Raw genomic sequence first — 15,975 nt, 5'->3', positions numbered from 1 at the left:
TAAAAAAAAAATCACATTTGGATTTTCATTAAGCCTGTAAATTAAATTGACTGTTCCATCTTTACATCATTTAGCCTTTGCACTATGCATAAAGAATGTCTCTCCCTAGTCATCTTTTCTTTTAACCTTAGGAAAAAAAATTATAGATTTCTTCATAGAGAAAATGCTATATTCTGGATTAGTTTATATATCCCATGCTTTAAAACTTTAGAAGATAAACCCTCTTCCCCAGTAAAACCATCTGAACTCACAACTTTGGGGCACAGCATTCTTGATATCTGTCTTAAATTCTTCCTCAACTTGTTTATTTATTAAACTAGTATTTATTTCAAGTGCCTGATATGCTTCAGGCCCAGTTTGTACATAGGGATACAGCAGCAAGTAAAATAGCTTTCTTTTCTTTTGACAGCTCCTCTTGGCTTGTGGGATCTTAGTTCCTCCACCAGGAATTGAACTCCAGCCACGCCAGTGAAAGCACAGAGTCCTAACCACTAGCCTGCCAGGGAATTCCCAGATAGTTTTCATACAATCATCTCAAAATATAATGCTTACTTAAAAAAAAAATCATGATTATCTCAAAATAAAAAGTTTAATTAAAAACACTAAAGTTCTCTCTTCTTAGGAAGCTGGTATTCTTGTGGGGAGAGAAGAAGGGAAACAAGTAAGCAATTAGGCATATGTCATATCAGATGGTGCGAAATGCTGCCGAGAAAAAGTGCAGTTTCGGAAAGCTGGTCAGGGGCAGACGCTCTGTCCGCTGATTTTGAACAGAAGCTGAAGAAGGTGGCTTAAATTTTCTGCTTCTGCTTCTGTCAGAGAAACTTCTCTATTTTTTTCCCTCAGAAAATCATCTGAGAAGTATCCAAATTTGTCTACAATCTCACATCATATTCTTTTATATTTAAGTCTATTTTTTGGTCATTTCTATCATTTCACCCTAAGTTTTATTTCTGTTTTTTTCCCTTCATTATTTGTCCATTGTATTATTTAGATCTCATTTTTTACATAAAGAATCAACTCAAAGATGTATGTGTTACATACTGTTTTTCTATTTTTTAATTTATTTTTTTCTGTTTCTTTTCTGATCTCTTCCTTCCTCATCTTTATTTGGGGTTTTGTTTTCATGTATTTCTAAAGTATTTAATGAGTATTTTGCTTGTTTAAATTTCTCTGGATTTAACAGTAAAATCACTTTAAAAACTAAATAAACTTTTGAGTAAAGCTTTGTGTACATACTGTTGGTTTTCCTAGGTGTGACTCTTTATCTTTCTTTCTAAATTAACACAACTCCTAGGAAATATAACTGAATCATTGTGTGGTATACTTGGAACTAACACCATATTGTAAATCAGCTACACTTCAAAAAAAAAAAGACATACACACACCCCCCCTCAAAGAAAACTCTATTCACGAAAAAATAAATAAATAAGTAAATAAAGGCAGTGAAGCTCACACACACAAACTCCACTTCATTCCTGATTTTCTCCTTTATCCAAAAACTTATTTGGGAAAATTTTAAATAGTCAATTTCTAACAATAATTTCTAGTGTTAGCATATTGTGAACAAAGGATGTGATCCACATGACATTTGTACTTTGAATTCATTGGGCTTTTCTTCGTGGAGGAAACTCTGATCCACTTTTAAAGTTATTTTTTGGATCCTGGGAAACAGGCTGAGTAACTTACAGCCCAAGCCAAAAGTCAGTATATCTTCAGGAACTGGGGAAAAGAACAAAATGTGAACAGGAAGTAAGCTTCAAAGAGGAAGTGATTTTGATACAGAGGAGACAAAGGACTGGCTTTTTTCAGTACCCACTAAAGGCCAGGCACTGTGCTGGGTGCTTTGAATGTATTGTCTCATTCTGAGGCCAAGCAGGATTCTTCAGAGCAGGAAATGGTGCCCCAGGGAGGTTAAGTAACTTCCTAAAGTCTGTTCCTTGCTCACAGTCCTGTCCCCCTCGCTATGCTGAGCAGCTTCCCACTTTCCTTTCAAGACTCAGTTTAAACACCTTTTTTCTTAAAGAGAAGAGTTGGGTACCCCTCTTCTATTCGTATAGAAGTCATCGCTAGTCACATCTGCCACCGTTGGTTACCTGGAAGACCTGTAAGGATAGCCAGCACATTGTGGGTTCTCCATAAATATTTGTTACGAAGTGAAGAATACAGGCAAAAGGACCAAAATAAAGGAACAAAAAAGAGTTCCTGTATGAAGAATGAACACAGCAAAGCCATCAGCAGAGCCATCAGCCTAAGGCACCCTTCTCCGACCCCTGCCAAATGGCGATGCCTCGGGGTTTACAAGTAATAATATTGGCATTAATAGCTCGATCTGTTTGCAAAGTGTTTGCTGCCTATACAGCATTATCCTATCTGCACTATCTTATTTGGTCTCCAAGAATGGGTTGCCCTAAGCCCCATTTTCTAGGTATAATAGTGAAGCATTTAGAAACTGAGTCTGGCCAAGGTCAGACAGGGAAGCCTGGCATGCTGCAGTCCACGGAGTTGCAGAGTCGGACATGACATGACTCAGCGACTGAACGACAAGGTCATACAGCTTGCAAGTCACCATAACCAAGAGCTCCTCAGACTCCACTTAATGCCACATTCAAACTTGAACCCAGGTCAAGTTTGCTAAAGCAGACCTGCAGACACATGCGTGCACGCTCACACACAAACACACCTTGCTGCCTTGGTGGAGACGTTCAATTCCTCTCCTGCCTCGCTCATCATTGTGGTTTCACAATGGAGTCTTTCTTCTTCAGACAACATGTTTAATTAATGCCTTAAAGGAAATTCATGAGAGTGATCCCTGATGTTACATGCTCATTCATTTATCTGTTCTTATGGGCGATAAACACTGACAGAGCATTTACTGAGCCCTTGTTAAGAATGCAAAGCCAGGTAATCTGCTAGCCCTGGACACTGGGACCCAGGTGAAGGTTGGGGAGGACGACTTAGGGGGACCTTCAGAACAGCTCTGCTCACAGTCCACTCATCCCGCTTCCAGGCCTGCCTCCTCCTCCCCCACCCTCCCAGCTCCCACCCCACACCCTCTTTATCTCCCTTCACAAAAAGCCCCATTCTCTTTTTGCACAATACACTTTCACAATAGATAGTCTATTCAACCCAGAGCCCAAATGATCAGCAACCAAAATGCTTGGTTCCTCTTTCCTCCTAGGTCTTCAAACGTTTCCAGGGGAGGAGGAATAACTGCATTCTGTAGCGTAACTTCCTGTCCCTGTTTGTTTGGCTGTTTCTCCTGCAAACTGGAAGGTCCTCGAAGGCCTGGCCTGGGTCTTTTCACTATTGACTGTAGAATAAATAAGCAACCCAGGTCTTACTCTCTATATATATAGGTTATTGTTTAAAATAATATAATCATTATAGAAATTTGGCAAATACTTTGAGACAAAGAAGAAAATAAAAATTATGTAATATTCCAACAAACACATATAACTTTTTATTAATTTTTACTTTACATTTTTGGCCACACTGTGTGGCATGCAGAATCTTAGTTCCCCAACCATGGATCAAACCCATGCTCCCTACAACGGAAGTTTTAACCACTAGACTACCAGGGAAGTCCCACAAGTAACTTTTAAACTTGTTTGTATTTCCTTCCAAGTTTTTATATGTACTTTTCAGGATAAATATTCAATATATATGTATACACAAAACTGGGCAAGACTACAATTGCATGTGCAATTTTGTATCTCACTCACTACAGCAGAAACATTTTTCAGGTCATTAAATATTCTTCAAAAACATGGCTTTTAATAGCAATGCAGTTACATCAGACGTGCATGCTGTAACTTCTTTAAACATTTCCTCACTGTTGAATACTTGGGTTATTTCCTTTCTTCCTCTGTCCTTTTCCTTTTTTTTTTGGCTGTAATTTTTGCCAACATAAATAACATTTTGATAAACATCCTTAACTCACATCTTTGTCCACACTGATGACTCCCCCTCCAATAGATTTCTAGAACTAAAGTTATTAATCAAAAGACATAAACTTTTTCAACTTGACTTACAATATCAAATTATTTTCCAGGCTTTGACCCATCAGCCTTCTCATAGCAATACATGTCATCATTGTGGTTTTTATGTATTTATGTGTTTTTAACTGTTTAGTGAAGCTAGCAGTTTCCTGTTTATGGTAGATGGCCCATGTTTCTTTTAGCTTATTTTTAGTCTTATATTTATGCAAATAAGGCCAGTTAATTTACTGGTCCAAACAATGATGGGAATAAAGCCATGCAACTATGTACCCTTGGTCATAAGGGGGATGGGGAGGTTCACTCTATTGTCATTCTCTGAAAAATGATGCACAAAGGTCAGATGCTCACCCCATCTATCTAGCTACGAAGACTTGCTTTCTTTGGGTTTTTCCTACAAACCCTGAAAGTTGTTTAGCCGTGTCCGACTCTTTGAGACCTGATGAACTATACAGTCCATGGAATTCTCCAGGCCAGAATATTGGAGTGGGTATAGCCTATCCCTTCTCCATGGGATCTTCCTGACCCAGGAATTGAACCAGGGTCTCCTGCATTGCAGGAGGATTCTTTACCAGCTGAGCTACCAGGGAGGCCCCCCCTGAGTCTCCCTAAATTGCCACTACACTTCTGAGAATTTTGAGCTGCTGCCCAATACAACTTCTGTAGGACTCTGGTCCCTGACTTAGTTCTCAGTGACTCTCCAGCGCTGGTCCTCCTGCCATCTCCTACATCCCATCCTTTCAGGATTCAAGGTTTGCCTCTGCTCTCTGAAACCCCTTGAAGTTCAGTCCCCAGGGTCCTGCATCTTCTATTGACTGGAATCCATCCAGTGGGGAGGTTTGATTATCAAAACCAATATTAGACATTGCAAAGTTACTTATATATATATATGTGTGTGTGTGTGTGTGTGTGTGTATATACACATATATATTATATTGTTCAGTTGCTCAGTTGTGTCCAACTTTTTGTGATCCCATGGGCTGTAGCACACCAGGCTTCCCTGTTCTTCACCACTTCCCGGAGCTGGCTCAAACTCATGTCCATTGAGTCAGTGATGTCATCCAACTATCTCATCCTCTGTCATCCCGTTCTCTTCCTGCCATTCAGTTTCCCAGCATCAGGGTCTTTTCCAATGAGTCAGTTCTTCGAATCAGGTGGCCAAAGTATTGGAGCTTCAGTTTCAGCATCAGTCTTTCCAATGAATATTCAAGGTTGATTTCCTTTAGGATCGACAGCTTTGATCTCCTTGTGGTCCAAGGGACTGGTCATGGTGGAGATTTCTGACAAAACATGGTCCACTGGAGAAGCGAATGGCAAACCACTTCAGCATTCTTGCTTGAGAACCCCATGAACAGTATGAAAAGGCAAAAAGATATATATGTGTATATATATATATATATATAGTATTTATAAAAGTATTTCTTTATCTGGCTGCACGGGTCTTAGTGGCGGGGGCAGGATCTTTTAGTCACAGTATGTGGGATCTAGTTCCGTGAACAGGAATGGAATCCAGGCCCCCTGTATTAGGAGCATGAAGCCTTAGCCACTGGACCACCAGGGAAGTCCTTGATATAAATTTTTAATGTTTGTTTGGTCCTGCCAATGACAGCAACAAATTTTAATAATCATCTGCTGATCTCCGGTGAATCCGTCAATTGGAACACTGAAGAGCTCTGTTTCATCCCTTTATTCGGCTTACTAGATTCCTCAGATTTTCAGAGATTTCAGAGACGGTTATGAACATTCTTGAAGGTCTGTGACGACGTGACTGCATCCTCCCATTAACAAACATTATACTAACAAATATCCCCTCCCATTCCAGCCGTGGGGCTCCTGAAAAGCCCAGGGGAAGCTTCCTTTACTGCTTCTGCATCGGAACAGCTGATTTCTTTCTCTCTTGTGTGAGTGAATATGAAGGGTTCCTTCCTGGTTTGAGAGGATCAGGGGACTTGGCTAAAGGTGGTGGTGTCTGTGAGCGTAGGCCCTTGCAAGTACTTCCTCACGGTCATTCACACAGGCTTCACCGTTTACCAAATGAAGTATCACGCATCACATGCCATGCATCACCTGCTTTCATGCCTGCCCACAATCCCAGGAGATGGCCATTACCAAAGCTACTCAGGTGTCAGAGAAGGAAGTGGGTCACTGCCCAGACAGGTTCTTGCAGGGAGGTGATCTGGGAGAGAAAACAGGGAAGTATGAGGAGCGGATGGGCCTCCCTGGTGGCTCAGATGGTAAAGAATCCGCCTGCAACGCAGGAGATGCTGGTTTGATTCCTGGGTCAGGAAGATCCCCTGAAGAAGGGAATGGCTACCCACTCCAGAGAATCCTGGAGAATCCCATGGACAGAGGAATCTGGTGGGCTACAATCCATGGGGTCACAGAGTCAGGCATGACTGACAGACTAACACATGCATGCACACACATGATGAGGGGTATGCGAGAAAAGAAGAAAACAGAGATGTTGAAAGGAACTCCCACCTAGAAACTTTGGCTGCAAATTCTGGCTCGGTCACTCCATAGCTGTGACCTTGGAAAGCTTTTTTTCTTGGAAAGCTTTTAAACTTTTCTGTGCTTCGGTCTCCTCAGCTATAAAACGATGACCAGAATATGACATTTCTCTGGCACAAAGGTACAGTATGTTTATCACAGCGGGTCCGTAAAAGCGGAAAATTGGGAATATCCCGCAAGTCCAGTGATTTGTTTTTAAACAAGTAAGATAAACACATGCTATGGGAAAATACCATTTGTTAAGAATGACAATGGCTGTTTACAGACAGGGGAAGATATCTGTGACATATTATCAAGTAAAAGTGGTTGCTATTTGGTAAGAATAACATTATGTCATTTTTGTTAATTTTCTTAAAATAATATATTTACATGTACAGTCATTCATCTGGTTAATACTTACTTTGCATAGTTTTATTACTATGCATTTATGTGCAGATGTGTGCGTATAAAATGTCCAAGGTTATATACCAAACTATAATGTCTCTACAGGAGTTCTTTTTCAGATTTGCTTAGCTGGTTATCAAATTCTCTCACAATGAACTTGTGTCATAAAGAAACAGTATAAGTGCAAAAGGTTTAATACGCAGGAACTGGAACCCTGGTGTCTGCCTGGATCCAGGGGGCAGGTGGCTGATGCCAAGTTCATTTACAGGTTGTCTGGAGAATAAGGAACCCAAGCAAAGGACTAAGAGGTTTCAAGAGACTTCACGTGGGCAATAGAGGAGTCAAAAGTTGCTCTCTCCCCTTCTCTTCTCCCCAGTGTGAACTTCTGGGTCTACTTTTCTCCACTGAGCAAACAGCCAGGCACCTACTCCTAGGGGCCCTCCGGGATTTTACAAGGCCCACTCTCTCTGTTCCTATTTGCTCTTCAGGCAGGCGACATCTCTACCCATCAGGCCAGGCCTTGGTAACCACAGTTGTCACATTCTGGTCTCATTTCTGAGATGACATCCTGGCCATCCTGGTTGGATGTAGGTGATCCCCAGTCCCAGGCACCCATGAGGACACAGGGCATCTCTGAAGGAATGCTCTCTCCACAGCCAGTTCATCACATTTCAGGTATGGTGACTTACTCAAGTTTCAACCCTTAACATAAATCTCATTTTCAGTTAGTAAGAGCACCTCCCGTCACTCCCTAACACATAGTAACAATGAATAAAAGCTATCATGTATTGGAGCTTATGTCCCAGATGCTGAGCTGGGCACAGGCTTTTTTAAGCCTCATAGAAACCCTATGAGTCAGTTGTTTTTACCCCATTTCACAGATGGGAAAACTTACATTCAGAGAGGTCAATTGGCCCAGGAATATGCAACAAGTCAACCTGGACCCTTAAACATAAAACACCGTTTCTGTGGCCCACAGGTCTTCTTGGTGGTTTAGTCGCTCAGTTGTGTCCAACTTTTCAGACCCCATAGACTGAAGCCCACCAGCCTCCTTTGTTCCATGGGATTTCCCAGGCAAGAATACTGGAGTGGGTTGCCATTTCTTTCTCCAGGGGATCCTCCCAACCCAGGGATCGAACCCAGACAGACCCAGGCAGTCCCCTGCATTGCAGGAGGATTCTTTCTGACTGAGCCACCAGGAAAGCCCATAGGTCTTCTTACCCTCATCTTATAAAGATGGAAAATAAGGCTATTAACCACCCAAGTTCATGATGAGAGCAAGTAGGAGAGGCTAAAATTTTAAAATCTCCCAGGTATCCTGCCTCTCCCCAACTCGCACTCAGACACCCGTGTGTCCCTGCTCCGCCACTGTCCTCTCCACTGCAGCCAATATTTGTGGAGGTTCCAAGAATCCAGAAGAACGTGCTCTCGCCTTGGCACCTTCAGACAGGCTGTGCCATCACATGCATTTACCTAGACATCTAGACATAACTTCCTCCAGGAGCCATCCCTGACCATCCTAGTCCAAACATCCCTTTTCTAGGTGCTTCCTTGGTTCATCCTTACGTGTAACATGCGGCACTGTGGTTGCCTGTCTTCTTGTTTCTTCCCCTGACAGTCTAAAGCCTAAGTGACGACCATAGGCACTGATGGTTGTTAGGTCCTTAGCACCCAGCATGGAGTGGGCACAGAGTAGGTATTCAGTAAGCATGGGTTACCCGAATGCTCTGCTATCAGTGCTATTTGTTTTATTTGGAGGAAATAATTTAGGTGCACTAAGCAGAATCTAAGATGACAGAAATGTGGCTCCCTGGACACCCCATTAAGAGGGCAGAATGGGTGGGGGGTGGATGCTCTGGGGTCATCCAGGGCTCAGTTGCAACGATATTAAAAACCACGTTGTCCTCCTTGCTAAAGCAAGTCCCAGGCTACTGTTTTCTCACTCCCAGTCAGAAACAAATAATGTTCTGAGTGACTGGAGTCATTGCTCACAGCACCGGGAGATGGTTTAGGGTGGGGTGAGGGGCAGTGGCCTTGGGGCTCCAGTGTCTAAAGGCCCAGGCCTGCGGGCTGGGGGGAGGGGTGCAGAGTGGCAGGTCCTGTGTGTGAGTGGGGGGCGGGGGGGAGACAATGGGGCTCAGCATCTGCTCCTCGCTGGGAGAAGGGACCCTCCAGAGAAAAGCCAGGGAGAGCAGGGAAGTGTGGGAGGAATTGATGAGGAGAAGGGGTGGAGCCAAGGAGACGCAGCCGGGAGGAAGGAAGAGAAGGGGAAGGAAGAGCGGAGGGAGGGGAGAGGATCCAGACTCTCCTTCCTCTCGGTGACCTGGTCCGGGGCCGCAGCCTCCTCTCGCATTGTTTCCTGCGGAAACGTGAGGGGACCATGGAGACTCACGCTTCTCCACAGCCCCTGGCAGCAGCCCCGAGTCCAAGGGCCAGGCATCCAGCAGGTGCTCAATACTTAGTTGGGCAAAAGAGACATGTGGCCCAAGTTTGCTCTGGGAACTTTTCCCCTCCCTTCTCCCCACTTCTCTGGAGAAGAAGGCAGAGCAGGTTCTTGGGAACACGCCCAGGCGCCCCATGAATAATTGACCCTTCGTGGGGTCTCTGCCGCGTTCGGTCCGAGGGCTCGCGGTGGAGAAGCGGCTGGACGTTAGAGGCCGGTCGGAAGCCGGGGGAAGGCAAGGCTGCGCCAAACCCCGCGGCCCTGCAGGGAGGAGCCGGGGGCCCGACCCCCGCACGGCCAACGGCCACGCCTCGGCGCCCCCCCAGCAGCGCGCCCGGGGGCGGAGGCCCAGGCTCTGCGATGGGCGAGCCTGCGGGGGCCCGATCCCAGCGGCTCCTCACCGGCCCAGGCGCTCGCAGGGCGCCCCGCTCCCTCGAGTCTGGACGTCCAGGGCTCTGCAAACAGCTGTTCAAAGGCTTTTTACAGTTCAGTGCTCTGCGGGGATGTTTGTTCCAAGCCCATCTGCCTACTTTAAAAATATATAAGTGAAGAACACACCCAACCTTCCACCTCTGGCTGGGGAGGGGCGGGCTCGGCGGCCCCCGCCCGCACTTCGGAAGGAACCAGCACCCAGCACCCAGCTGCGTCCCCCACCCCCACCGGCTCTCCTCTCGGGAGGACGTCCCATGCTTCCCACGGGGGGGGGGCGTCCCCTGGCCCCTTTTGTGCCAGGCAGGACCGGGCCCCCCATTTCCATGCGAGGTTCTTATGCTCCCCCTCTCCCCCGCTTCAGTTAATCTTTGTTCCCCTTTTCTGCTGAGAGGAGAAAAAAAAAAAAGAGAGAGAAAAGGAGGAAAAAAGGCGTGACTTGATTCTCAAACGAAACTCCCACAGCAAACAAAACCCTTTTAGAGAAATAAGAAAGGAGGAAGAAGGAAGAAAAGAGGGAAGGGGGAAAAAAAAGAAAGGAGAGAAACCCCTCCAGGCTTTCAATTTGAGTGGGAGAGTTGAACCGAAAGAAAGAGAAAGAAAGGAAGAAAAACCCTCTCTGCGGTAGAAAGAGAAAAAGAAAACTTGGACTGACAGGAGGGGTGTGTTGGGGGGGTGGAAGGAAGTGAGAAAACAAAAGAGAGATAAAAGGGCTGCTTTTCTTTCTCTTCCTCCGCGAGCTGGGTTAGGAGGAGCTGTTTTGCATCCCTTCACGTCAGCCCTGCCTCATTCCCTTCTTCCAGGGAGGGAGAGAGAGCGAGCGAGCGAGCGAGCGAGAGAGGAGGGAGAGAGGGGGAGAGAGAGAGAAAGAGAGGAGCCGGAGGGAGGGCGGCAGGAGCAGGCGGCGGGCGCGCGTGGAGGCGGGCGGCGGGCGCGCAGCAGCAGCCCGGGCGGTGGGCAGCCAGGAGCCCCCCCGGCCCCGGCCCGCCGCGGGCCCCAGCGCAGGAGCCGCGCCCGGACCCAGGGTGAGTGTCCCGCGCGGCCCCCGGGCCCCGGCCCCGCAGCCCCGGGCGGCGCGCCGGCGGGGGCGCGGGGGGCGCGGGGGTGGGTCGCTGCGGCCGCGGCCGACCCGCCCCCCGCCTCTCCCCGGGGACGGCGGCGCGCAGGCCCTCGCCGCGCTGCAAACATGTCGTCTTTTCCTTTCACTTCCACATTCCCTCATGCCGGAGAGCTAGAGGGAGAGAGGGAGAGCCGGGGAAAGAGGGAGAGATGGCGTCTGGAGGGAGGGAGGGAGGGGGGTGTATAGGGGGAAGGGAAGGAGGGAGCGGGCGAGCGAAAGCGGGCGAGAGCAAGGAGAGCGCGCGAATGAGAGAGAGCGAGAGGAAGAGAGAGAAAGGGAGGGGAGAGAGAGAAGCAAAAATGAAAGGAAAGCGCGGCGGCGGCGGCGGGGCGGGAGGCCCGGAGGCGGCGGCGGCGGCTCGCGGGCCCGCACGTGGGTGTCCCGGCGCCCGGCGCGCTCCCCCCGCCGCCCGCCCGGGACTCAAAGTTTCGCCCCCTCGCCGCGCCGCCCCGCCCCGCCGCTGCCCACAAACTTTATTCTCGGGGCGGGTGGGGTGGCTGCGCGTCCCCGCGTCCGGGGTGGGGGAGGGCCTGGCGCGCCGCCGGGCTGTCGGGGGGCGCCCCCCCGGGGCCGCCGCGCGCCCCCCCACCCCGGGGCCGGGGACCTGTTGAAGGCTCTCGCCGTCCGGCCGGGTCCCCACGGCCCTCCTTGGTCGGTCTCGGTTCCCCTTCGTCGTCGCCCACCCTTCTCCGTCTCCTCGCGGTCATTTTCCTAATTGGCCAGAGCTGTGGGGTGTGATCGCTGGCGTCAGATTGGGGGCCCCCCGAGGCTGCCAGGTGGGCGCGGGGGACTCGGGGACCGACGGGACAGCCCCAGCCAGCGTGCAGAGCTCACAGATCCTGCCCTGGTGCCACCGCCCCCCTAACCACGGACTTGCTAACTAGTGCGTATCGGTGTTGTGTTTTTTTTTTTCAACTTGCCTTTTAAGATGACTTTTATGGTCGCTGCAACTGCTTCCCTTCAGTCTGTGCTGTAGTTTGGGAAGATTTAAGAGGCCAGGGAGGTGCTTGCGTGGGTTTTAACTAACCCGAAACGATCATTAATGTATCTCTTAGCTCTGCGAGGGATCGGGCAAGGCGTACTCGGAGCCCGGGTGCGTTTTCACAGGGTCACTACGAGGTGCTGGTCCTTTCCCGGTCTGAGCGGTCCAATGAGGGACCCGTCTGGAGGCCCACCCTAGAGCTGCGGGCCGAGCGCTCTAAGTGCTAAGGGCACCCAGAACGCCTTGATTTCTGTGCAAAATGGAAACTCCCAGCCGGCGTAGACCTGGAGGGGATATAGCCAGTTCCGGAGGGCGCCGGGGAAACTCACAAGATGACCCCACAGGTTGTGCGGAGAGGGACTTTGAACTGTGGGGGTCACCCAGCCAGCTTCGAAGCTGCTCTTTCAGTGCTGCCTTTGTCCACGTGTAAGTAAAACAGTCAAAGTTCATTTCTGCCAAGCAGAGGGCCTGGAGCCTGCATCCCTGTTTTTGCCCGGAGACCAGGGGCCTTCAAAGGACCCGCCGGGCCGGGTGGGGGAGGGGAGGTGAACCTCCCCTAATTGTCTTTAGACTTTAGAAAAGGCATTCTTAATGTTTGTGATCAAAGCCATGGGCCTGTCTGGTTTTGATTTTTGAGACTTATGGTAGTCCCTTTCTACTTTAAAGCGAATATTAGTTTCTAGAACTTTCGTGGTGGTTTTGTCAGCTGGCCCTCCAGCCACACGTCACTGTGTGCCAGGCACCTGCCAGTCTGGGACCAGGACCTCTAATTGGTCACCTGTAGCTCTAGGGGCTCTAGTGTTCCAGTAACCTGCAGGAGCCTGCCTTCTTGCTTGAAGGCAGTCGGGGTACAGCTGCTCTCTTTGAGGTAGGGTGAGTTGGCCATTTGGGTCATGTTTTTCTTTCCTCCAGGCTCACCTGGTTGCCTGTATGCCCATGGAGGGAGAGACAGTGGGTTGAAGTGGGAACAGAGGTTCCCGCTTCTCAGAGAAGATTTCTGGGTGAGTCCTTGACCTGTGGTGTGTGGCCATTGGGACATTTCTTCTGAACTTGAGGCACTTCCATTTCTACCAGGGAGACTTATTTTAGGCTCTCCGTCTGGAGACAAGGAGACGGACAAGGTCTGGCATGGTTTTTGAAGTGGAGGAAGGGAGACTAATGGGCCCACCAGAGATTTTGCATACCTTCTATTTTTGGTTTGCCTTGTGGCCCAGGGATATTTCTACCAGAGTTGTGCTTGGAAATCTCAGGTTTGAAGTTGGAAGGGAGTAAGTAAATAAAGGAGGAGTCAGCGCATCTCAGGATGCTGTTTACAGGCTCCTCATCTGGCTCACCCAGCCAGGAATCTGAGGGTGGGGGCTCATCTTGTTGAATTAAGGAATCTGCTGAGTTTCGTGTTAATGGTGTTGGATCCTAGCCCTTAGGCTGCAAAACTGGAAGAGGACCTTAGAGCTTGTCTGAAAGATAGAGACAAGAGAAAAACTTTATGCCTGAAATCACGAAGTGATTGACCGAGCCAGCACTCAAACCCAGGCTTTCAGAGTCCATTTCCAATGGTCTCTCTGTCTCTTTTAATATGTATTTATTTATTGGGCTGCACCCAGTCTTAGCTGTGGCATGTGATATCTAGTTTCCTGACCAGGGATTGAACCCAGGCCCCCTGCATTGGGAGCGTGGAGTCAGTCACTGGACCACCAGGGAAGTAAGTCCCCCAAGGACTTTTAACACAAAGCTGCTGCCTGAATGCCTGCTAGGGCACCTGAGTTATGCTCCATCCAAAGAATGTGGCAGTGAGAACATGAAAACCTGAGATACGCTCACGACATAAGTAAATGAAGGACCTTATTTTCCGGTTGTGTTCCGCATACCGTTCTGGAGGATTTGACGGCCGGTGTGACTACGTGGGGAAACCGGGTGTTTCAGAGTGTTTTAACACGGACTTCTTCAAAGTCTGCCAGTTCAGCGGGGCAGCAGTTTAGTCATTGGCTTGTGCTTAAGTCCCACTGAGCATTTTTTTATCTGGAATGCTTTCTTCCTGCTTTGTACCTGTGTGTGATTTATTTAGGCCTGGTCCGGGAGAAGAATGGGGATGGAAAGGAAAGACCAGAGACCCAAACTGGTATCTCTTCCTGGGTTACATCTCTTGCTACCTTCAGTTCATGAGGTCTTTTGTTGTTCATTGCTAATGATGATCTGTGCCTAGAACAGGGCCCGGCACATAGTGGGCCCTCCATAAATTCTTGTTGAATAAATGTACTGGGTGTTAGGAAAAAGAGTTCCCACCCAGAAGGGACCCACAAATGACAGACGGAGGCAGAGACAGGGAGGTAATTGATGGGAGCTGCAGAGTTTTGCTGTGAGTCACGGCTTAGAACAAGCTCCAGACAGGTAAGGCAGGAGGGGCTGGGAAGAGCAAATCTCACGAGGGGTGGAGCCACTGGGCGGAGACTTGTGAAACAATAGATCTTGAATTGAACTGGTTATGGGGAGGATAATAATAACCATAGATCTTGGGCCAGGCTTGTGTAAGTGCTCTATCATCTCCCTTAAGAGTCCTCACAGGTGCTAGTTGCTGCCTGCATGCTGAGTTGCTCAGTCGTATCTGACTCTTGGCGACGCTATGGACTCACCAGGCCCCTCTGTCCATGGGATTCTCCAGGCAAGAATACTGGAGTGGATTACCATTTCCTCCTCCAGGGAATCTTCCCGACCCAGGGATTGAACTGCCTGAATTGGCAGCGGGTTCTTTTCCACTGCCTGGTTTTTCCCATTTGGCAGATTGGGGAACTGAAGCACAGAGGAGTCAGTAACTCATTCAAGGGCACAAAGCTGGTGGTGTCTGAACTCAAGCAGACTGACTTCAGACTTGGCTGCCCGAGAATGAAGATGAATTCAGGTATTTCTGCCCATGTCAAGGAGCTGGGCATTTAGAGCTTTGGGGTTGCTAGAAAGGATAGCAACAGAAAAATTGGAAAAGAAATTGTTGGTCTGCAATGCAGTGAGGCTGGTCAGGGAGATGGCCCTCTGCTTCCTTTGCCAGTGTCTGAAGACTCTAAAAGTTTTTTTTTTTTTTTTAAGTATTTATTTATTTGGCTGCTTTGGGTCTTAGCTGCGGCATGTGAACGCTTTCTTGCTGTTTGTGGGATAATTCCCTGAACAGGGATCGAAACCTGGCCCTCTGCAGTGGGGGTGCAGAGTCGTAGCCACTGAACCACCAGGGAAGTCCCCTGTAAGGAAATATTTATTTTGGGGACCTAACTATTTCCCAGGCACAGTGGCTAGTACCAGATTGGATCTGTTTTGCGCTTGATAAAGATTTAGAAGACTTTCTTTTTTAAGGTTGCTTTTCAAGTTACGTTTTAGTCCACGTATATTTGAAACTGGTGGGAATTTTAAAGCCAGAAGTGTCACCTTTGTCCATGAGGCCTCTAGAAAGTGTTTCCCACCTGCTCAAGCCTTCTCTTCCTACTCCAAGTATGCTGATCCAGGCTACTCAGCCCACAACACTTCCCTTAAAAAAAATTATTTATTTTTGGTTATGCTGGGTCTTCATTGCTGCTCTGGCTTTTCTCTAGTTGCAGCAAGTGGGGACTGCGCTACCGTTGCGGTATGCAGGCTTCTCACCGTGGTGGTTTCTTCTGTTGAGGCGCACAGGCTTCAGTAGCTGCAGCACGTGGCCTTAGTAGTTGCGGCTCCCGGACTCTGTAGTTAAGGTGCACGGGCTTAGTTGCTCCGAGGCTTGTGGGATCTTCCCTGATCAGGGATCGAACCCGAGTCTCCCGTGTTGGCAGGCAGATTCTTTGCCACTGAGCCACCAGGGAAGCCCACAACAGCTGCCCTTTTATTGACAGTCTGCCAGTCCCGTCCTCCTGGAGCTTGCAGTCTCCCTGGGAGACAGACATTAAACTAATAATTACACCAATACTCTTTAATTACAATTGTTACAAATGCTTCAAAGGAAAAAGTACAGAGACCACGGGAGCTGATAATCAAGGAGGACGGGGGAAGGGAGGTTTTCCTGAAGAAAAGGCATTTAAACAGCCACGCAGAGGGTGGGCAAAGAGGCTTTAACCAGGTGGGACATTCCATTAGCCTTGATGTAAGCCTTTGC

At 48.4% G+C, this 15,975-nt stretch overlaps 1 protein-coding gene across 5 annotated transcripts in view; it reads left to right on the top strand.

The window, feature by feature from the left end:
• Nucleotides 1-10,508: 10,508 nt before the first annotated feature.
• ZNF710 (zinc finger protein 710) overlaps nucleotides 10,509-15,975 on the top strand; it is a 70,156-nt gene continuing 64,689 nt past the window's right edge. The window contains exon 1 of one of the 5 annotated variants that reach the window (XM_055417827.2): nucleotides 10,509-10,787. Coding sequence is in view for 2 of the 5 variants with exons in the window: in XM_055417824.2 (XP_055273799.1) it covers nucleotides 12,124-12,290 (167 nt within the window). In the remaining 3 variants the exon portion in view is untranslated. Of the gene's footprint in view, nucleotides 10,788-11,514; nucleotides 11,766-11,869; nucleotides 12,291-15,975 lie in introns of those variants that run through there. The other 4 variants (XM_055417828.2, XM_055417831.2, XM_055417824.2 and 1 more) reach the window with 4 other exon arrangements.

The sequence above is a fragment of the Moschus berezovskii genome, chromosome 21 (genome assembly GCF_049115385.1).
Source record: "Moschus berezovskii isolate FMDL1 chromosome 21, NW_MosBer_1.0, whole genome shotgun sequence".
Taxonomy (NCBI): Eukaryota; Metazoa; Chordata; class Mammalia; order Artiodactyla; family Moschidae; genus Moschus; species Moschus berezovskii.
This window is presented reverse-complemented; position numbering and strand designations above follow the sequence as displayed.